At 41.6% G+C, this 19,649-nt stretch overlaps 3 protein-coding genes across 3 annotated transcripts; 2 read left to right on the top strand and 1 right to left on the bottom strand.

Annotated features, from left to right (window-relative positions):
* Positions 1-454: 454 nt before the first annotated feature.
* Positions 455-6,543, top strand: npepl1 (aminopeptidase like 1). The gene is made up of 12 exons (XM_068594308.1): positions 455-643; positions 1,752-1,937; positions 2,087-2,257; positions 2,369-2,458; positions 2,570-2,651; positions 3,092-3,234; positions 3,777-3,854; positions 3,946-4,046; positions 4,175-4,298; positions 4,455-4,631; positions 5,019-5,129; positions 6,272-6,543. The coding sequence occupies exons 1-12, from the start codon at positions 494-496 to the stop codon at positions 6,428-6,430; spliced, it is 1,572 nt and encodes a 523-aa protein (XP_068450409.1). The 5' UTR covers positions 455-493; the 3' UTR covers positions 6,431-6,543.
* A 1,464-nt stretch (positions 6,544-8,007) lies between these two features.
* LOC137796370 (cathepsin Z-like) lies at positions 8,008-12,621 on the top strand. The gene is made up of 6 exons (XM_068594270.1): positions 8,008-8,211; positions 9,298-9,461; positions 10,395-10,574; positions 10,662-10,812; positions 10,918-11,080; positions 12,013-12,621. The coding sequence occupies exons 1-6, from the start codon at positions 8,087-8,089 to the stop codon at positions 12,136-12,138; spliced, it is 909 nt and encodes a 302-aa protein (XP_068450371.1). The 5' UTR covers positions 8,008-8,086; the 3' UTR covers positions 12,139-12,621.
* Positions 12,622-12,675: 54 nt separating this feature from the next.
* Positions 12,676-19,451, bottom strand: LOC137796497 (negative elongation factor D). The gene is made up of 15 exons (XM_068594454.1): positions 19,205-19,451; positions 18,758-18,864; positions 18,551-18,660; positions 18,325-18,434; positions 18,075-18,182; positions 17,194-17,346; positions 16,523-16,653; positions 16,250-16,415; positions 16,022-16,156; positions 15,653-15,792; positions 15,023-15,137; positions 14,465-14,560; positions 14,247-14,387; positions 13,448-13,577; positions 12,676-13,253 (listed from the first exon to the last, which is right to left on the bottom strand). Exons 1-15 carry the CDS (start codon positions 19,301-19,303, stop codon positions 13,219-13,221), a joined length of 1,776 nt encoding a protein of 591 aa, XP_068450555.1. The 5' UTR covers positions 19,304-19,451; the 3' UTR covers positions 12,676-13,218.
* Between the last annotated feature and the right edge of the window lie 198 nt (positions 19,452-19,649).

The raw sequence follows: 19,649 nt of genomic DNA, 5'->3' as shown, positions 1-19,649 counted from the left end.
ATGACTTTTTATCTCATAAGTTTGACTTTATTATCTCATAATGACTTATCTCATAATTTCTACTTTATTATCTCATAATTTCGACTTTTTTATCTAATAATTATGACTTTCTATCTCATAATTATGACTTTTAATCTCATCATTTTGACTTTTTCATGAGTTTTTACCTCATGACTTTTTATCTTATAAGTTTGACTTTATTATCTCATAATGACTTATCTCATAATTTCTACTTTATTATCTCATAATTATCAGGACGTTTTATTTCGTAATTTTTTACTTTGTGTCAGAAATAGGCTTTCATACAGAACTAGATGTGATATAATTGTAATTTTATATAGGATAACTTTATTTAAATGTGTGTATACTGTATAAAGATGTGTCGTGTAGTTCCCGCAGGTCGCCGGTAGAGGCGCCAGTGAACGGCAGCGGCTCGTGCACTTAACCGTCTCACAGCGAGCGCTGCCTGCTGTCTGTCTGTCTGGTGTCAAAGATGGCGAACGTGCTGCTGGAGTTTAAGGCTTCAGCCGGTGACTCCGAGCCACAGGCTCGTCCTGTCCTGATTATCGGACAGCAGACATGCCTGCAGAAAGTCGGATGGAGCCAAATGAAAGGAAAACTGCAGCCGGTCGTCAGCAAAGAGGTAGATATTGTGAACTATTAAGAGGTATTCTTTAGTGACAGCTAACGTTGAGCTAAGCTAACACCAGTAGCGCTAGCTAACGTTAAATGAATGTAACGCGGAATGAATTAACTCGCTAGTTGCAGGTACATAAGTGGTCATTAATGAACTAGTAGCAGTTCATTTACTTCTCATGGCACAATTTAACGTGTCTCTACTCATACAACTGGTGGTCGTTGAGGTTTGAAGATTCCTTTGTTAAGTGGAGTTATTATTTGGCTGTTTGAGTAATTAGTATTAAACTTGGTGGCACCCAGTTCATGTAACTAGCTCACCATATATCACTGACGTTAACCGGACTAAATACTCTTCTAACGTCCTCAGAGATGGTTGTACAAAGATGGCAGTCGGTCTAGAACAAGGGCTGAAAGTCTGTGAGGTCAAGGAAAGGTTTCCCTTTATTCCCAGAGCTTCTAAATATCTTCTGACAATCATTAACCATTATAATTCTTCTTCTTGTCGGGATCGAGTTTGTTCACGTGGTCAAAGGTCGTTTCCAAACGTAATCTGGTAATCGGGACACTGTCTGCAAACTTGGGTGACAACATGAAGGATCACTCTTTTTTTTTTTTTAACTCCTCCTCACATTGTCCACTCACATTCCAGCTGCTTTTGGTGTGTCCAGATGTTGGGAAATCAAGCATTCAGCGCTCTCTCACACACACACACACACACACACACACACACACACACACACACACACACACACACACACACTCACTAACAACAGTAATCTATGTAATGATTGTCCTGGGTGGCAGTGGAGTAGCAGAGGAGTCTAACCTCGTTGACAGCTAGGATTTATAATTTTCGTTAAGATGAGTGTGCTTATTATTTTTAGAGGAAGTGTTTTGTCAACCCCATGCATTTTTTTAAGCCTGAGGAGACAACTTCAATGTGCTTTTATTGTCTGATAAAGTCTTAAGTGCAATTATATGCATTTCACTATCTCATGAGAAACTCACAAAAAGTAGCAAATCCACACATTTGAGTGTGAAATCAGTTGAAGTGTTTCTGCTCTGCTCCCGTCGTGAATCTAAAATCTCAGTTTTCTTTCTTGTTTTCTCAGATCTGGCAGGCGGCCCTGAATGCTCTGAACCCGAACCCCACAGACAGCTGCCCCCTGTACCTCAACCAAGCTGTGGTGGCTGCTCTGCCTTCACGGGTCAGCCGGCACAACAGCCAGTCTTCTGCCAACTTTGTGTCCCGCCTGGTCCGTTCCTGCCTTCCCGGAGGGAACAACCGCTGCATCGTGGTCCGTATCTTCAGTTTAGTAGTTACACAATAGTCAATAGATGTGGAGCACTTTAGATTGGGATGCTATCCCCTCTGTTACTCCTGTGGCACATCGAGACATCTTGTGGGACCAAGTGGCTGACACAAGTGTTTTCTTTCCTTCCCCAGATGGTGTGTGAGCGTTCAGAAGTGTTTGCGTCCTCCTGTGCCATCGCCAGGGCTTTCCCCATTTTCTCCCGCCGCTCTACATCTTCGCGCAGGGCGGAGAAGAAACACGTCACAGTGGAGATTGTGATTGTCGGGCAAGAGAGCAGTTCCCTCAGTGTCGCAGAACTTGAGGTCTGTGTGCAATTTTTTCAATGCCTTGAAGACGCTACTTAGAAATAGCATGTTTTTAAGCATCTGTTGGTCACGTCGGCTGCCATCGCTGAACGCTTTTCTTCTGTTCAGTGTCTCTCCAACGCTGCTCACGGAGTGCGGATGGCAGCTCGGATTGTGGACACCCCATGCAACGAGATGAATACAGATCACTTCCTCGACGTAAGTGAAACTGTTTCTCTTTTGTAAATGTTGTCGATTCCACTGCGGTCACATGGTTTCCAGTTATTTTTGCCGTGGCCCCCTGTCACCGACGATCATTTGCGGTTTCAGGAGATCAAGGCGGTGGGAACTGAACTCGGGATAACTGCCGTGATCATTCGTGGAGAGGAGCTGAAACAAAGAGGATTTGGAGGTACGGTGTCTGTAGATGTCTCTCTTATGTCTGGGATTATTTTGTCAACTCAATAACTGATTCAGATTGACTGTATTTGGCCTTTTTGATGGAAAATAAATGCCAACAGTCGCTTAATACAAGAGGAGTCTGCAGCTAAGTATGCCCAAAATGTGTGTTTTCTGGTGATGGGCTTCTGTTGATGACTTCCATTGTTCCATTATCCAAACAACTTATCCTCTTTAGGGTCGCGGGGGCGCTGACGTATAGCGTAATGATCATAAAAATTCATTATCTTTGCATAGATCCAGTGTAACTTTGTGTAATTTTGGGTAAACTGAAGGTATCTGTATATAGCAATAAGCATGTATGTCCATAAACATCCGAGAGATGAAAAATCCTAAGGTTGATCATTGGTGGTTACGATTATTTGTCTGTTTTCTGTTTCCGTACCCCGTCAGGTATTTATGGAGTTGGCAAGGCAGCGGAGCATCCTCCTGCATTAGCAGTGCTGAGCCACAAGCCAGAAGGTGCAACCCAAACCATTGCGTGGGTGGGCAAGGGCATCGTGTATGACACTGGAGGACTCAGCATCAAGGGAAAGGTATGTTTCCTATGCATCCTTTGAAAAGAAAAAAAAGGTTTTACCATGCTAATGTCTTGGGGAAAATCACTGCAATAATTATATAGTGCACAAAAATCTGAAGATCCTTATGTTTTAGCAGCATGCAGCTAAGAATAACTTTATTATTCTGATCTAGGTGTGTACACATTGCTTGTGACTGGTGTCTTATTTAAGGTTTGCAATGTAGGAGACATCAGGAAGTAAAGTACATTCAAACATGTTTAAATCAATTTATTGCACTTGTATAGTGCATTTAGTCACTTAATCGTTTTGATCCTGCGTGACCATCGAACATGCACACTGTGAAACCCCTGATCTGTTCATCTTTAAGCCTATTCTCCGTAATCTTTTAACATGTAGTTGCCATTACATGCAAATAGGAAGGTAGAGCTCACTTAATGGGCATTGTCTAAAAAAAAAAACGCTAGTAAAGCTTTCTGACTGAAACATTGGAGCGACGTCAGAGATCAAATTTCCTTCCATCACATGTAATGTTTTTTATTTGTTTTTTTTTAATCTAGACCACAATGCCAGGAATGAAGAGAGACTGCGGTGGAGCTGCTGCCATTTTGGGAGCTTTCAGTGCAACTATTAAACAGGTAAGCTTTTTGGATTAACCCTCCAGCAGCTGCTACCTCCGTTCCTCTGCAGGAGACTTGTTTGAATCGGCCTCTCCTCTGTTTGCTCCAGGGTTTTAAGGATAACCTCCATGCAGTGTTTTGCCTCGCAGAGAATTCAGTTGGACCCACAGCCACACGGCCGGACGACATCCACACGCTCTACTCTGGAAAGTGAGACTCTCTTTGATGATAATAACAATGATAATGTGGCGGTTTTAAATCAAAAGGAAGGAAGGAAGGAAGGAAGGAAGGTGGGCAGTGGTGTAAACAAACTGTCATTTGTGTGTTTTATTTTGAAGGACTGTGGAGATCAATAACACTGATGCAGAGGGCAGACTGGTGCTGGCTGATGGAGTGGTGTACGCCAGCAAAGACCTGGCGGCTGATATTATTCTGGACATGGCCACGCTGACGGGGGCGCAGGTGAGTGACGGCAACTTGGAGACTATTTCTAAACCGCCAGCGGCAAATATGAACTGGAGTATTTCATACCCAGGATTTAATTAACGCAACCCCTGAATGGACCAAAACCAACTTGTCTTTGTATCTTAAAACTTCTGTCTTGTTTCTGTTGTCCAGGGCATCTCCACGGGGAAGTACCACGCAGCCGTGATGACGAACAGCGAGCAGTGGGAGGTGGCGTGCGTGCGCGCCGGCCGCAGCAGCGGAGATCTCGCTCACCCTCTGGTCTACTGCCCCGAGCTGCACTTCAGCGAGTTCAACTCGGCCATGGCCGACATGAAGAACTCTGTGGCGGTAAGAGACAAAACTATACGTTCCTCTAAACCAAAATGCTTTAACAAGGCCGCCACCGTGAGGGAAATCTTGTTGCATATGATGTCATGACTACAATCAATGTGTCAAAGGGACAAAATTTGACGCGTCGGCTTGATTGTATTTTTAAATTTCAGAAACCGATTTGATATGCATTTGCTTGAACTGCGAAAGTTTTGATTTGCAGTAAATCTGCAAACAACTGGGCTCCATATTTAGTTTTTGGTTACCTGTGAACCAGCAATTGGAAAATCTAATGCTAGTGTAAAGATTACTTGGTGTTCCAAGTAGAATTTTAGTTCAAAGGCTGATGTTATAATGTAGTTTGGGGTGTTGCTGATATTTGTCATGCTTTTCTTGTCTTGGCAGGACCGGGAGAACGCCCAGAGCTCCTGCGCCGGCCTCTTCATTGGTTCCCACTTGGGCTTTGATTGGCCTGGCGTCTGGGTCCACGTCGACATCGCCTCTCCAGTCCATTCAGTGAGTAACGAGGGGTTTGGTGCTGATTAGATAACATGCAAATCAGCTCTCAGGCTTTTTACCCTGGAGCATATAAAGTCATGACTTGATTTTAGTATTGTATACTAATAATACAATCCTTTCATACAAGAAATGCTGTAGGAAGCTTTACAATAAGGGGAAATGGACACGATGCTGTGAAGGTTAACAAAAAGTCTCAAAGCTAATAAGATAAGATCATCCTTTATGTCCCACCGTGTGCACATTTGTGGGATTTAGTCAGACTTGACAGTACAAACGAGAGATATGGGTAGAAAAACTAGATCAACAAGTATAATAAATACGTAATCACACAGGAAAAACTAGAATAAGAAGTATAACTTGACACACTGAGTACAGTATTGACGATAACAGAGTAAAGACTCAGCAGAACGTGTAAACAACACCGCTATGAAGCCTCACAGCTCGTCTTGGCTTCACTAAAACTTATGTTGATCATTTAAGGATAGGGCCATGGTTTTTCTAGTCAGTTTAATAAGAATAGTCAGGTGCCAACATGAACTCTAAAACAAGTTATTCATGCTTTCTGAAAAATCTCTTTTAATGCACCTTTTAATGTAAGTGATGTGAGACGAAATCCACTGTTTGCTCTGCAGAAAATTATTTTAAAGTTGTGTCTTGTGCAGAACTGAGCTGTGCCAGTAATATCCATATAAACCTCAACTTCCTCGTCACCTGCTCTTTAAGGAAGAAACAGCAGTGTGACTGCTTCGTGACAATTACAATTGCGCAATTTCACCTCATGTGTACTTGTCATTCAAACTCCTCTTTACAACTTTTCCTGTCAGGCTTGTATCAGCTTTACATGTTAAAAAAAAGGTTATAGAAAATATGTTCCTGGTCTTGTAGTTCAGCTCATAAAAAAATATGTAAAATAATCACTTATGCTGGGCTGAAGTCCAAGTTTACGCATCACGAGTTCAGTGTTTGTCTCAGATATGATTCCCCGTCGTAACATTTTTGATTGGTTTTAGACCAAACATTGTCTCTTGTTTCAGTCCCATTCATTCTGAATGGGTAAGACACCTTTTGAAAAGATACCTGCAGGGTAAGTTTACAGTAACGATGCTCGAATCTGACCCTTGTTTTTTGTGTGTCTGCAGGGAGAGCGTGCCACAGGGTTCGGTGTTGCGCTGCTAATGGCTCTGTTTGGTCAGGCTTCAGACGACGCCATGCTGAACCAAGTGTCTCCGCTGGGCGCCACCGAAAACATGTCGGGAGACCAGATGGAGCGTGACTGCAAGAGACGGAGACTAGTGTAGAATACACAACGTTTTACCTTCCAAAGTGCTCATCCAGTTAGTTCAAGGATTTTAAACTGAGATCCAACTTCATGTGTTTGATAAATCTCACTGAATAAATCTGTCAAACAGAACCATGTGTTATAAACTATTTGTCCTCATGACCTGGCACTCATGACCTCCATAGCTTCATTTTTCAAATGCTCTTGATGAAGAAACATTGACTATGTAATATCTTGATACTTTACTGCAAATCAAGGCTCTTACATTTGTGAAAAAACTGGATTGGGATTAGTAAAGCTGGTTATTTTTTGGCGACTACTGCACTTCCTTATTCACACTGCATGCAGTTGGATTGTCTGCGCTAGACCAAACTGTTGTGTAAGTGCTTACTGTTGTATAATTTCACTATGGTGTCTGATGCAAGCACAACATGCTTGGTCAGCACCAAATACACAAACAAGATGTCAACTGTAAGTTCAAGTATTAGATGGATTCCAGCGAGAGTGGCGTTAGGCCACCCTTGTGACAGTCATTCTGTTTATGTAGAGAAACGCTAGGAGGTTAAGGGCTGCGAAGTAGATTTCTTAAGACATCCATCTCCTGAGTTCAGTAGTAAAAGTTTAGGCAAAAGTTATTAAGTGGACCCTAAATGCAGTTTTCTCAGTCAATAAGTAACTTGCACACCTTGCAAGTTGTACTGCACTTAAAAACAATGTCGGCACGTTGTAACATGACACTGGATGTTGTTGCCTTTGCCAGATTTCACTCTTCAAGTCTCATGAGCAGTCAACATTACTTGTTACATCTTGTTTAGACTCAAATCAGACTGTTGGCACCGGCCTTAAATAAAACTAGTTCTAAAAGTGCTGTTGCACGCAGCTTCATGGTGACCGTTATGAGGTTTTAAGGCAGTTTGCGAATTTTACTCTTGGGGATAAAAATCTCGATTAAAAAATCAATAACGGACTCTTAATGTGACACTAATGGTCAACTCAAACTGCAGTGTACACACATACATCCCCTGTCCTGGGACCTCGCATCAGATCAGGAAAAACTCCCCATTACATTGGCTTTCAAGACTATTTTTCATTTTTCTTATTCTAGTCCCAATTCTTTAAATATGATAGAAAGGGCTGCCGGTAAAGTCAAAAGTCAAAGTCAGTTTTATTGTCACTTTGTCATATGTGCAAACATACAGAAGATTAAAAGTATGTTTCTCTTCTGTCCAACATAAAGTGAACAATAAAGTGCAAAAGAAAAAAAAAGAGAACATATACACATATGAACAATATAAATAAGGAAACCAAGAAAGACTTGAGTTTGTAAAGGACCTTAGAAAGAAGGTTTTGTCTTTTTATTAGTGGGGGAAAAAAACCCGGAGACAGATGCCTTGTGGAGAAAATAAATTTAAAAAGTATATCTGTGTATTGCTTTCCATGTGTCCTTCACAGGCTGCATGCTTCCCTCTTCATGGACTTGTGACTTCCTAGTGAAACATGTGATTTACTGGTCACGTGACTGTAATCTCTGCACCGGTTTGCCTCCACTGACTGAACGCAGAGACACAGCGTTCAGTCTGTCTCTCCTATCCTCTCTCCTCACCTCTCTCCTCGCCTCCTTGAACATTACTGTATTATTTTTTTTATAAAACAAAGGCTTCCGGTCGGTTTCAAGATGTCTGGTCCGGGTCTGCTGGTCCTGTTCTCGGTCGTGCTGTCCGGTGTGAGCGGCGGGGTGTTTTTCAACCAGAAGCAGCCGTGTTACGTCCGCGCACCGAGGAAACCCGGTTTTGGGCTGACGTAAGTAAAGAAATTTGAGTTTTACGAACACAAGGTTGAGAAGAATTACGTAGAATCAACATGTTAGCGTCGATTTAAGCCAGAACTATTGAGCTAACGTTAGCTGGAGATGCTCGTTAACGACTTCCTGAGCGAGGAGCTGGAGTTAGTTTAGGTTTAGGTTTCATGTCTTTCCTGTTTCTGTTCAGACCTGCGAAACGCAACTATTAATACTCTTTAAATCACGTTATTACCATCGAAACCACGTTATTACTTTCTATCAATCACGTTATTTCTCTGTAAATAACGTTATCACTCTATAAATCACGTTATTACTATGCATAAATCACATTATCATATCTATAAATCACGTTATTACTTTCTATAAATCACATTATTATATCTATAAACCACATTATTACTCTATAAATATGTTAATACCTTCTATAATTCACGTTATTACTCTATAAATCGTGTTAGTAATATATAAATCACAGTATTACTCTATAAATCGTGTTAGTAATATATAAATCACAGTATTACTCTATAAATTGTGTTAATAATATATAAATCACGTTATTACTATGTATAAATCACGGGGTTAGTGAACTGCACTTTGAGGAAACAGCTGTGTAAATTCTCCACTGTTTAATAATCAACACATGACTCATCATAAAATTGCTTTGGCACAATATATCACATTTAATATAACTTAGTTTTTGTTTTTTTTGGAGTTGATGTCCCAACATGATGCAGTTTTAAAGCGATGCAGTACTGTGTATAACGGATTCATAGTATGGTGAAGAATACTATAGTTTAAGATCAGGATCAGACTTGGTTTTTAATGTGTATATTGTTAAGTACAGTACAATAATACACATATTTAAAATCGCAACTAGAGCTCAAAGGATTAGTCGCTTTATTAATGAGTGGATTGACAGAGAATGTATCTGCACATATTTTGATCATCAAACTAATGCGAAGCCATTTTTAAAGCATAAATGGCAACACTTGTATTATTCCAATACGTTTTGGGCATTTTAAAATAATTAAAATGAACAAGTTGCTGCTTCAGAACTAATGTATGCATCACCTGTCTGTTCACAGGACCGCTCCTCGTCCTCATGAGTATTTAAACATTTCTGAATTGCCCAAATCCTGGGACTGGAGGAACGTCAATGGCACCAACTTTGTGAGCACGACCCGCAACCAGCACATCCCCCAGTACTGCGGCTCCTGCTGGGCCCATGGCAGCACGAGTGCCATGGCAGGTACGAACCAACAACACCTTTGCTGTTGGGGACATTTAATCATTGTAGTTTGTGACTGTGTTGAACTGGAGGTCCTCACCTGACTGAGTTCATAGAAAGGGAGTTTCACTTCCTGTTTGTACTAAGTGAGAAGTCACTGTCGGTCTTTGTGGCTCAGCACCAGCTGCAGTCTTTGCTGGAGGGGAATTTATTCAAAGTTTGCACAAACATCCACTTGGATTTAATAATAGACTGATTTGATTTTGGTGGTCAATGGACTGTACAATTTTTTTTTTCCCCGTAAGTCAATGATTAAATGCTACTTGTGCCAATTTTACACAAATGTCTAAAAGGATGAAATGATGATCTTTTAGACATTGATGTAAGCTGCAATCCTTTGTTTCAAAACCAGCGAAATCCTCATAAATCAAATGAATGATGAACAAAAGTACAGAGAACTCAACTAAAATTCTAAACTTTATCAGTCATAAATCATATACTTTGCATTTTCTCTATTAATATATACTTTTTAATGTTATATGTTCTGCTCTACTACTTTATTGTATTGTATACATTCAATATTTTTTATACTTAATATTTATAGTCCAAAAAAGTCACATTATGCCATAAAAATCACAATAAAGGCATCAAAGTGTAATAAATAGTAAGCCATAAAAAATGTCGTAGTGTAGTGCCATGAAAAGATCTTAGTAAAGTGTAAGAAAAACACCAACCATAAAAAAAATGTCTAATTAAAAGTCAAGATATAGTAAGTCACAAAATGTCATAGTAACGTCTGTTATAACAAAGTAAAATGTCTCAGAAGAAGAAGAAGTAGTACAGGTTGTCATAAATGTGATGGTACGATTACATGAAAGTCATAGTGTACCACAAAATTATATTATACACGGTATGCCATAAAAATACCCCGCTCTGGGTTTTCTCTCTCTCCAGATCGCATCAACATCAAGAGGAAAGGGGCGTGGCCCTCTGCCTACCTCTCCGTGCAGCACGTGATCGACTGCGGCGACGCCGGCAGTTGCCACGGAGGAGACCACAGCGGCGTTTGGGATTACGCCAACAAACACGGGATCCCGGACGAGACCTGCAACAACTACCAGGCCAAAGACCAGAGTAGGTGTACCACAGCGCACAAAGCAACGGTCACAATCACGGACCCTCTCTTATTCTGTTTCCATGTTCCTGTGTCCCTCTCTAAAGAATGCAAACCTTTCAATGAATGTGGCACCTGCACCACCTTTGGGGTGTGCAACATTGTGAAGAACTACACCCTGTGGAAAGTGGGAGATTTTGGAGACGTCAGCGGGAGGGAGAAGATGATGGCAGAGCTCTTTGCAGGAGGCCCAATCAGGTTTGCATCCGTTTTTTTAATCCATTTGATGATCTTACATCCACGTCTTCGCCGCTTTATGATTTCACCTTTCCCAAAGTAATCTGAGGTGTTTGTTTCCTCCAGCTGTGGGATCATGGCCACGGACAAACTGGACGCCTACACTGGAGGCGTCTACTCTGAATATCAGGATTACGCGTCCATCAATCACATCGTGTCGGTGGTGGGATGGGGCGTGGAAGACGGCGTGGAATACTGGATCGTACGCAATTCCTGGGGAGAGCCGTGGGTAAGTCTTCATCAAGCAGAGAACGACACGGCAGTGAACGTAGTAATGACCGTCAGCTCTACGAACAAAACAAATACCCAGCGTCCTGACAGGCGACTCGCAGCGACTCGTTTTCATTCAGTTTACAAAGACAAGCCCCCTGAAAACTCCTAGTTTTTATTCATTAGGAGTTTAACGGTCATAAACTTTCTGGTTTGACTGACATTGAACGGCTGCTGTGACTTCCTGTCATGACCATATTTGGACATGCGACAATGCATAGTTTATAAAGATACAATGAGCTAAACTATTATCATGTTCTCCTATTTATTATAGCAATACTAGTATCACATTTTTGGGCAATACTTTTATATCTTTTATGCATTATTTTTTTACCTTAAGTTTATTGTAATTCTGTGTTGGAAAAACCGAGCAAAATAAGCTTTTTAGTGTATAGAATAACTGTGTTATCTGTGCGTATGACAGTAAAAACATCTGGAATCTTGAATTGCAATTCCTTAAGTATGAGGTAACATCTTCAAATTGTTTGTTGTTCAACCAACAAACCCAAAGTTATTTAACTTTAACAATCGCATAAAAAAGACAACCTTTCCTACGCTGCACTGCTACTGCGACACGCCATCAGAGCCACGACACCAAAGAGCCCACACCGCCACAAACTAGTTAATGGTATGCTAACGCGCCCTGCTCATACTAGCGCCACAGGATTTTACAACGAAAACACATCTACACTTCACCAGTACTAGCTGGAAATGTATAAAACCAGTCTAAAAATGAAGAATTGCTAGTAGTCTAGGGAGCAGATGCTCTGCTGTGATTGGCCGGTCTGCATTCGAAGGGCGGGACATGGATGAAGAGTCAATTGAGAAGCTGTTTGTGATCATTTGTCAAGCCAGAAATGCCAAAAGATTAATTTCCCTTATTCCCTCCAGGGCGAGAAGGGCTGGCTCAGGATCGTGACCAGCGCCTACAAGGGAGGAAGCGGGAGCAAGTACAACCTGGCGCTGGAGGAGGACTGCATGTACGGAGACCCTGTCGTCCCCAAAGGCTACCTGTAGAGCACCGCCGCTGCCCCCAGTGGCAGAGGCTGGTACTGCACAAGCTTTCTGTCAGACAGAAACTTTTTTTACAACTATTTGTAAAATGCTGATAAGGGAATAAGTTCAGATTTATGTGAGAGAACAATTTGTTTTGCACAAATGAAAAAGGTCAAATCAGACCGGCTTGAATCAATGCAAATACTCAGATAGATTATTTTTTAAAGAGGAAATTGACAGTTTTTTATGATTACATTTTTTAATGCAAACTGACTCAACCAAAGAACAGTTTATAATTTGTCCTGCACGGCTGTGACGCCGCAGGTCTTCATTGCGTGGCGTTATTGCAGCTCAGCCTATTAATAGAAACGATCATCTTTAACGTGCCTTACATGCACTGGCAGCCGAACTGTTGTTTTAGTTTTGTGTTCACACTCATCTACACATCAAATACTCAAGAACAATTGCAATCTTTGTTTTGTTGACAATAAACACAACACTTAAAAAGTGATGCTCAACACAAAACCTGCCCTTTGACTTTGAATCACTCCGTCTGCATGCATGAAACATGCTGGAAAAAGCTTCCTGTGTATTAACTAGCTTTGTGCTGTGCAGAAAAGTCGTTGCTCTGTATATGTGGGGGTTCAGATCTTTATAAATATCTGTTGGCATCAGATATGATAGATTATGACACTCCATCTGGCTCCTACATGAGGTTTTACTGCTGTTCCATGTGTTACAAACTTTGTCTAATTGCAGGATCGCTCTCATTTAAGCTCTTTCTGAGTGACGTTAATGATGAAAAATCCCATTGTGCAAGTCAAAAATGCAAGAAAGCACATAATGAGATTTTTTATTTAAAAACCACTTGAACATAAAAATATAGAAAATCAAATATACAGGTGAAAAAAAAAGGAAAAGGTTTAGCTGCATCTTCAGAGGCTTTTCCTTCAGCCGGTCTGTCTTCTTACGGTTCTTCTGCCTGTTTGTCACCTCAATAGAAACTCAGCGTTCATACTGAACAGTCCAGCCGGAGCTCTGCGCTTCAGCATCGAGCAGAGCGTTCGGTGATCACAGATCTTCTTTCTCTTCTTGGTCAAATCAGTTTATCATGATGAAGTTTGACTTGCAATGAGCTGAAAAAAAAGAGAATAAATCAAATACATGCCCGTGTTTCTGAAGGAAGTTTACAAAAGTATGATTGAGTCACCGTCGGTCATGTTCATGCATAAAAACTACTGACCACACTTCATCACGACACTGTAAACTTTATCTTTCGCTCTAGTACGGCGTGATTGTCGCGACATGAAAAGGTGAGCGTGTCGTTTACCGATGAACTCGGCGACGGGGTCGTGTTCGCCCTCCGTGCGGATGGTTCCTGCGATGCTGTCGTTCTCCAGGATGGGCAAGAAGAGCTGCACGAAGTCTGACGTGTAGGGAGGCGCGATCACATCTAGCACCTTAAAAAAAGAGAGAAATATTCAAGTTAAGTTACTTAACTTACAACTGACTCAAGGTGGTGTTAAAGGTCTGTGTATGTAAGAGGTATTTATAAAAGATTCCCGTGTTAAATTATGATCGCCTGACTAACATTAAGACTGCAATTACTTTTATTGCTCACGTTGGAGCAGCAGAAATAAGCCGTGAACATGACGTTGACCCACCTGCCTTTTAAGTTATTATGGCAAACATGCTTATTAACAAGCACAAAAGTTATGGAAGCATGATTATTTATTTGGAGTTAATGAATGATGAATGAATGATCCACTTAAAAAGAATATTTACTCTATTTTAGCTTCCTTTGTCTATATACCAACTCCTGAAGGAAATATCTGGCTCTTTAGCTGCTAAATGCTCTGCTGTCTACTAACAAATTGCTAACTTTAACAGTGTTTATTTAATTTATATTATATATTACATATGTAAGGGTGATCAAAGTATCTCAGATTGAGGAAACTTTGTTAAGGACCATCCTAGAGCCATGAGTGTGTAAAACAGTTTAAAACTTGGACCGCATCTGCAGGCATCCTGTACCGTAGATACTCAAAGTTATGTACGTAAACCAGAGTTCACTTCCTTCCTCAAGATGCATCTCCTGAACACTCATCAAGATCAGAAGGAGCGGTTACCTCAGTGACAAAGTATCTAATGAGCGAGATGTCCGTGTTGAGTTTCTCCAGACACTTGTGGATGTAACCGACGACCGGCAGGACGTAGCCGCGGCTCAGCAGGTGAACCATTCGGTCGAGCAGAGTCTTCTTCAACTCCAGCTGAGGAAGGTGGAACGAGCGCAACGAGTCAGAACGAGAGGACGCGACACACTGAAGTGAGACGCGTTACAACCGACCTGCTCCATGACGTCCAGCTGCGAGTGCTCCGTCTCAAAGAGCTTGATGAGCAGCTGGAGGACCTGCGGGTGCAGCAGCTGGTGACACGTGCAGATCTGTGAGGAGAGGAAGCGCTCGTTTTGAGTTAAACCTTCTGGAAACCGTGCGCGAAAATCCTCCCGCGCCCATTTTCAGTCCCAGCATGCCCCATTCAGTCAATCTTTTGGCATAAAATACGTAATTTTTCTCATTTTTTGAACCGAACGACACAGTTTCTTGACTGAAACTCCTTCCTAACAGGACAAGACTTTGTTTTATTGTGATTTTTGTTACAGATTCTGATTCTTTAGGTCCTAATCTTTCCAAAAAGGTGTCTTATTGATGCTCCAGGAGGCATTTTTGGGGAATCTGGCTCATATCATGCTGGATGTTCATAGTTATGATCAAAAGATTTTTTTTCCCAAGACTTTGCTGAACAAATACATACAATAAACACAAGTATTGGAATTAATTTGGGGTTCCTACGACGACTCAAACAGAGGCTGAAAATGTAACGTTTGAAATGTGAAATGTTGTACCTCGTCCAGCAGAGCTAGATGTACTGGCGTGTGGTCCGTCTGCAGCTGGAAGTAGCGCGGCTCGGACACGGTCCAATCCACCCATTTCAAAACCCCCATCGCGACGACTGGAAACCTGAAGTCAAACAAACAGGAAGTCAGAAGGGCTGGCAGACCTCAATCAGTTTTAAATATATCATAAAAGGGTAAGTGGTAACTGACAGGTGTTAAAAGATGTCACACAGTGCAGTATCCTTATTTTTGTGTCAATTTAAATCTCACATAATTCATTTTTAACAGTATACTTGTTCAACAAGTTGGCACTCATCCAATTAAATAAAATATATATTTGTATCAGCCTCATCTGAAGTTTTTTAAAGCAGTGAGTAACCATGTTCAATGAAAATATTACAGATATCTTCACTACATTCCCTCCCAAACATGGAGCATTACATCAGATCTTCTTCAATTTCAGATCAGCTCGTTATCGCTTCAGTTTATTCATGAACTTCACTTTCATTATTGCTTTTCCTCAGTATTGGTATTCATTCGTGTTTCCCCTTTTGCAACCACCAACAAAGCTCATCATAAAGAACGCCCCCCCCTCTTAAAATGAATAACACGTTTCAGTCTTTTGGGTCGTCTGCTCACCGGATGCACTGGTACAAAGTGCCGAGCTCGGCCACCAGCTCCGTGGCTCCTTTGTTCTCGTTGCAGCAGAGGTTGTGCACCGTCTCGATGGCCTTGGACGTCGACTTCAGCTCATCTTTATTAATGTTGACTCGCTTGTTCTGGGGTTGAACGGAAAGAAAAGGCGTGAAGAAGGTGAAACCAGGAAGTGTAAAGAAACCAAAGGAGCATGATGTATGTGAATAAGTACTTTACAATACTTTTCTATCTCATGGCAGTTTTCAGTCGTTTGGTTTTGATAAACTGACAGAGTTTAACTTATTTAATCTTTCGGTGTCTAACTTATTTATTCAACTTGATGCAGACACACACATCAGCTGCTCTCTGTACCTTTTTCCACGTTTCGACCACACTGGCTGCGTAGGCCAAGATGTGAATGTACTTGTGTTTATGGTCTTGGTTTATCTTTGATCCCGGCTTAAACAGTGACTGCATGAACAAGTCCAGGAAGGCAGGCACTCTGATCTAAAAAAAAAAAAAGAGAAGAAAGATAAATATTTCAGCACCTTAACAAGCATGTAGTGGATACAACATGCGTTAAAGATGCTCCGTCCTCACCAGCTCCACGGGAGGCGGGTCCATGCTGCTGAACATCTTGAACAGGACCGTGATATCTGCCGGGTTCAGGGCTCCTTTAGACAACATGGCGCCCAGCGCCTGGCAGGCTCGAGGGTAGGCCGCCGCTGTGCCGAGCGCGAGGGTTATCTGACTGGCATCGTGACCTCTGTGACATAAAAACCACAACCACAGAATATATTGTACAATACATAATTGTATTCAGCAAAGTCATCCACGTAGCGCCGCCATTTTGCTAAAAAAAAACAAAGTTACCTCTCATGCGCCGACTTCTGCACCTCCTGGCCGATTCTCCGAACGGCTGATCCGCCTTGCTCCTCCTGGGAGAGGATGGACATCATCGCCTGGGCGAAGAGGTAGGTGTGCTCGCCGTGACACACCATCTTCTGCAGGAGAGAAGAGGACAAGTCCACTGAGCAAAGACTGTCACATGAGGAACAAACAGAAAAGCACATTTACCGACTCACTTTTACGTAACTTAGTGTTAATATAAATCTAGGTAAATAATCAAGTATTTTGTCTTTAACGTGTAAATTAAATGCTGTTTGTTTCATCAGACAACGGTCCAAAATGGAGATTCAAGTTACGACTACATGAATTATAGCAATCAGACTAATCGTACGATCGTCTCTGCGTACATTTTTACTTGTCTTATGGAGGTGTTTGTTTTTATTAGTAGTGATGAAACAACAAGTAGTGAAGTGAAGTAAATATTATGTTTTTCATGTTAAAAAAAATCTAATTCCATAATAATGTGAATGGTTGTCCGTCCTGTGACGACAGGATGAACCTGTATGGTTTGACATCCATCCATTAAAATATGAAACCACGTAAAATAAACAACATACAAAACTAATTCTAAAATGAGACCTTTGTAATATTTCATAGCCCCATGGTGAATGAAACAGAGACGCGAACGGACTCACAGCAAATTCTGGCAGATTCTTCTCCAAGTTTTCTTCTCCTCCGTCCAACAGCGTGGCCAAAGACGTCCTCAGGACTCTGGAGAAAACCTCCAGCTGCTGACACGCTGTGGACACACTGGTGATCTCACCCTGATACCCTGCATCTGAAATGAGCTGCACACACACACACACACACACACACACACACACACACACACACACACACACACACACACACACACACACACACACACACACATCTTAAAGTTGCTACTTTTTCTTTCAAAAAGTCAGAAAAGGTGAAATAATTCAGTGGTATGAAACTTTAAAAACATTTTCAATGAGAAAAACTTTTAGTAGATTTCATTTGAAATGCCCATAACAAATATTTCAACAATAATTAGCTTATTTTCTATTAATCTCATCAAATAATAATCATAATAATAAGCAAATAATACTTAGACATTGTAGCAATGTCGTAGCAATGCGTAGTGTATAAAGATACAATGAGCAATATTAGTATTATGATCATCATATTTTATCATGGCAATACTATTATCATATTTTGTGCAATGCTGTTATATCTTTTACATTTTGTGCCTTATTTATTATTCATTACCTTAAGTTTATTGTAATTCTGTGTTCGGAGGACCGAGCAAAATAAGCTTTTCATTGTATAGAATAACTGTTTGTTATATGTGCTTATGACAGTAAAAACATATTTAATAATAACTTGCTTCCTTTAAATCTTACTTTTACAGCAAATGACGAAAAGGAGATCACATGTTGGTTTCTTAAAATACTTCATACTGACTCTTTCCACTCTAAAGCATAACTACGTGTCCTGAACGTCTTTACTACTACTACTATTACTACCACTACTACTAGTACCGCTGCCGCACCTTCACAGTGAAATTCAGCATCAGGCAGTCTGGATGAGCCTCTGCCAGCTTATAGAAAAGATCTCTCCACGTTGTGTGTGCAATCATCTGCTCGAGCCAAGCAGGGGTCTGAAAACAGAAAAGGCCGCATCGGTTTGGTTTCACTTAATGTGCATGTAAACATGACAAATACATATGTTGTGCACAAGGTGTTTAGTGTTTGTGATCACTGGTATTTGTCGAATTACAACCTAGTGTTTAGAAATCTCACCTCTCCCTCAACAGTGAAAATGGAGTCAGCTTTTTGGGGGTCAAAGTGTTTTATCAGGAGACTTTTGAGGTGGTTTTCTACTCGCTCTTGGACCTGAGCAGGCTCTACACCTGCAGTCGAAGTGAGGAAAAGACAGATTGATGAACACCAATGGGACATGTAATGGTCAAACCAACGATTCCAATGATAATAAAAACCTTGCAGGACCCTGTAGTTTTCTACCTACCCATCTGGATGAGCCACTCTGCCAGCAGATTAACAGTCTGAGCCACAGCAGAGTAGTTTTCAGAGAGAAGCTGGATGACGTGTTCTGGAGAGCCGCCCGATTGGAAATACCTGCAAGAAAAAATGTGGTTTATATCATCAAATGCTCAGCAGGTGTTAAGAAATCATGGCTGCTCTCGCCCAGGCTTGGAAAGAGGCAGATGCTTACGTTTTAAGGGTGTTGAAGATGGCAGGCTCCATGATGTAATCCCTGCTGGAGAATTTCTGGAGGCAATCTTCCTGGATTTTCCCATCATTTTCCCCTTCCACATAATCCTCCACAAAAGAATATTGACACGTGTGTTTATGCTTCTTTACTTTATATAATTTCCACACTAGTAGATGTGCATGGGACTGATTGAGCGTTAACAGATTTGAAGCAGTAAATTAAACATTTAACGTGCAACTTTAACCTCCATGCCCACAAGCTGCGACATCAGATGTCAGTTAGCTGTCTGGCTAACGTAGCGGCTAAAATGCACACATTAACACCTGTGCACAACTATGTATACGTCTGTATACAGGCTGGCAACAAGCCAGCAGCGTCAGATAAGATAATGCTTCTCAGCTAGCTGCCTAACGTTAGTCTCCCACCAGCAACAAGTCGTCGTCTCACCATGGGACCTTCCCCCGTGCCTTCCCAGTCTCCGCCGCCGCCGCCGCTACCGCTGCTCCCGCCGCTGCTGCCGCCTCCACTGTAGTATTCCTCGTCCATGATGACGGGAGAGGAGTCGCGTTTAACTCGCTAGAAGGACCCAGCTGTACGTTTTAAATCTCGGCTTGACTTCGTTTCACCACTGAGCAGCTAGCATAGTTAGCTAACAACCGCTAACAACATCAGGAGGAAAATGGCGAGTCGGTGAGCGGCTGGCCACGCCCCCTTCACGGCGGGACTGGTGCCCTGGGTTTAGCCTGTCAGGCATTAACACACACACACACACGCACACGAACACGAATCATAAATCAAGGAATTCCGTTCCTTTATGTAATTAACGTGAAATCTGGCAGATAAAAATGAAAGGTCTCAAGACTATTCCAGTCCAATATGTATTCAAAAAAAT

Source organism: Clinocottus analis, unplaced genomic scaffold, assembly GCF_023055335.1.
Source record: "Clinocottus analis isolate CAN_PGR_092001 unplaced genomic scaffold, fCliAna1.0.p SCAF_3, whole genome shotgun sequence".
NCBI classification, from domain to species: Eukaryota; Metazoa; Chordata; class Actinopteri; order Perciformes; family Cottidae; genus Clinocottus; species Clinocottus analis.
Note: the sequence above shows the minus strand (reverse complement) of the source record. Positions and strands in the feature narration are given on the sequence as shown.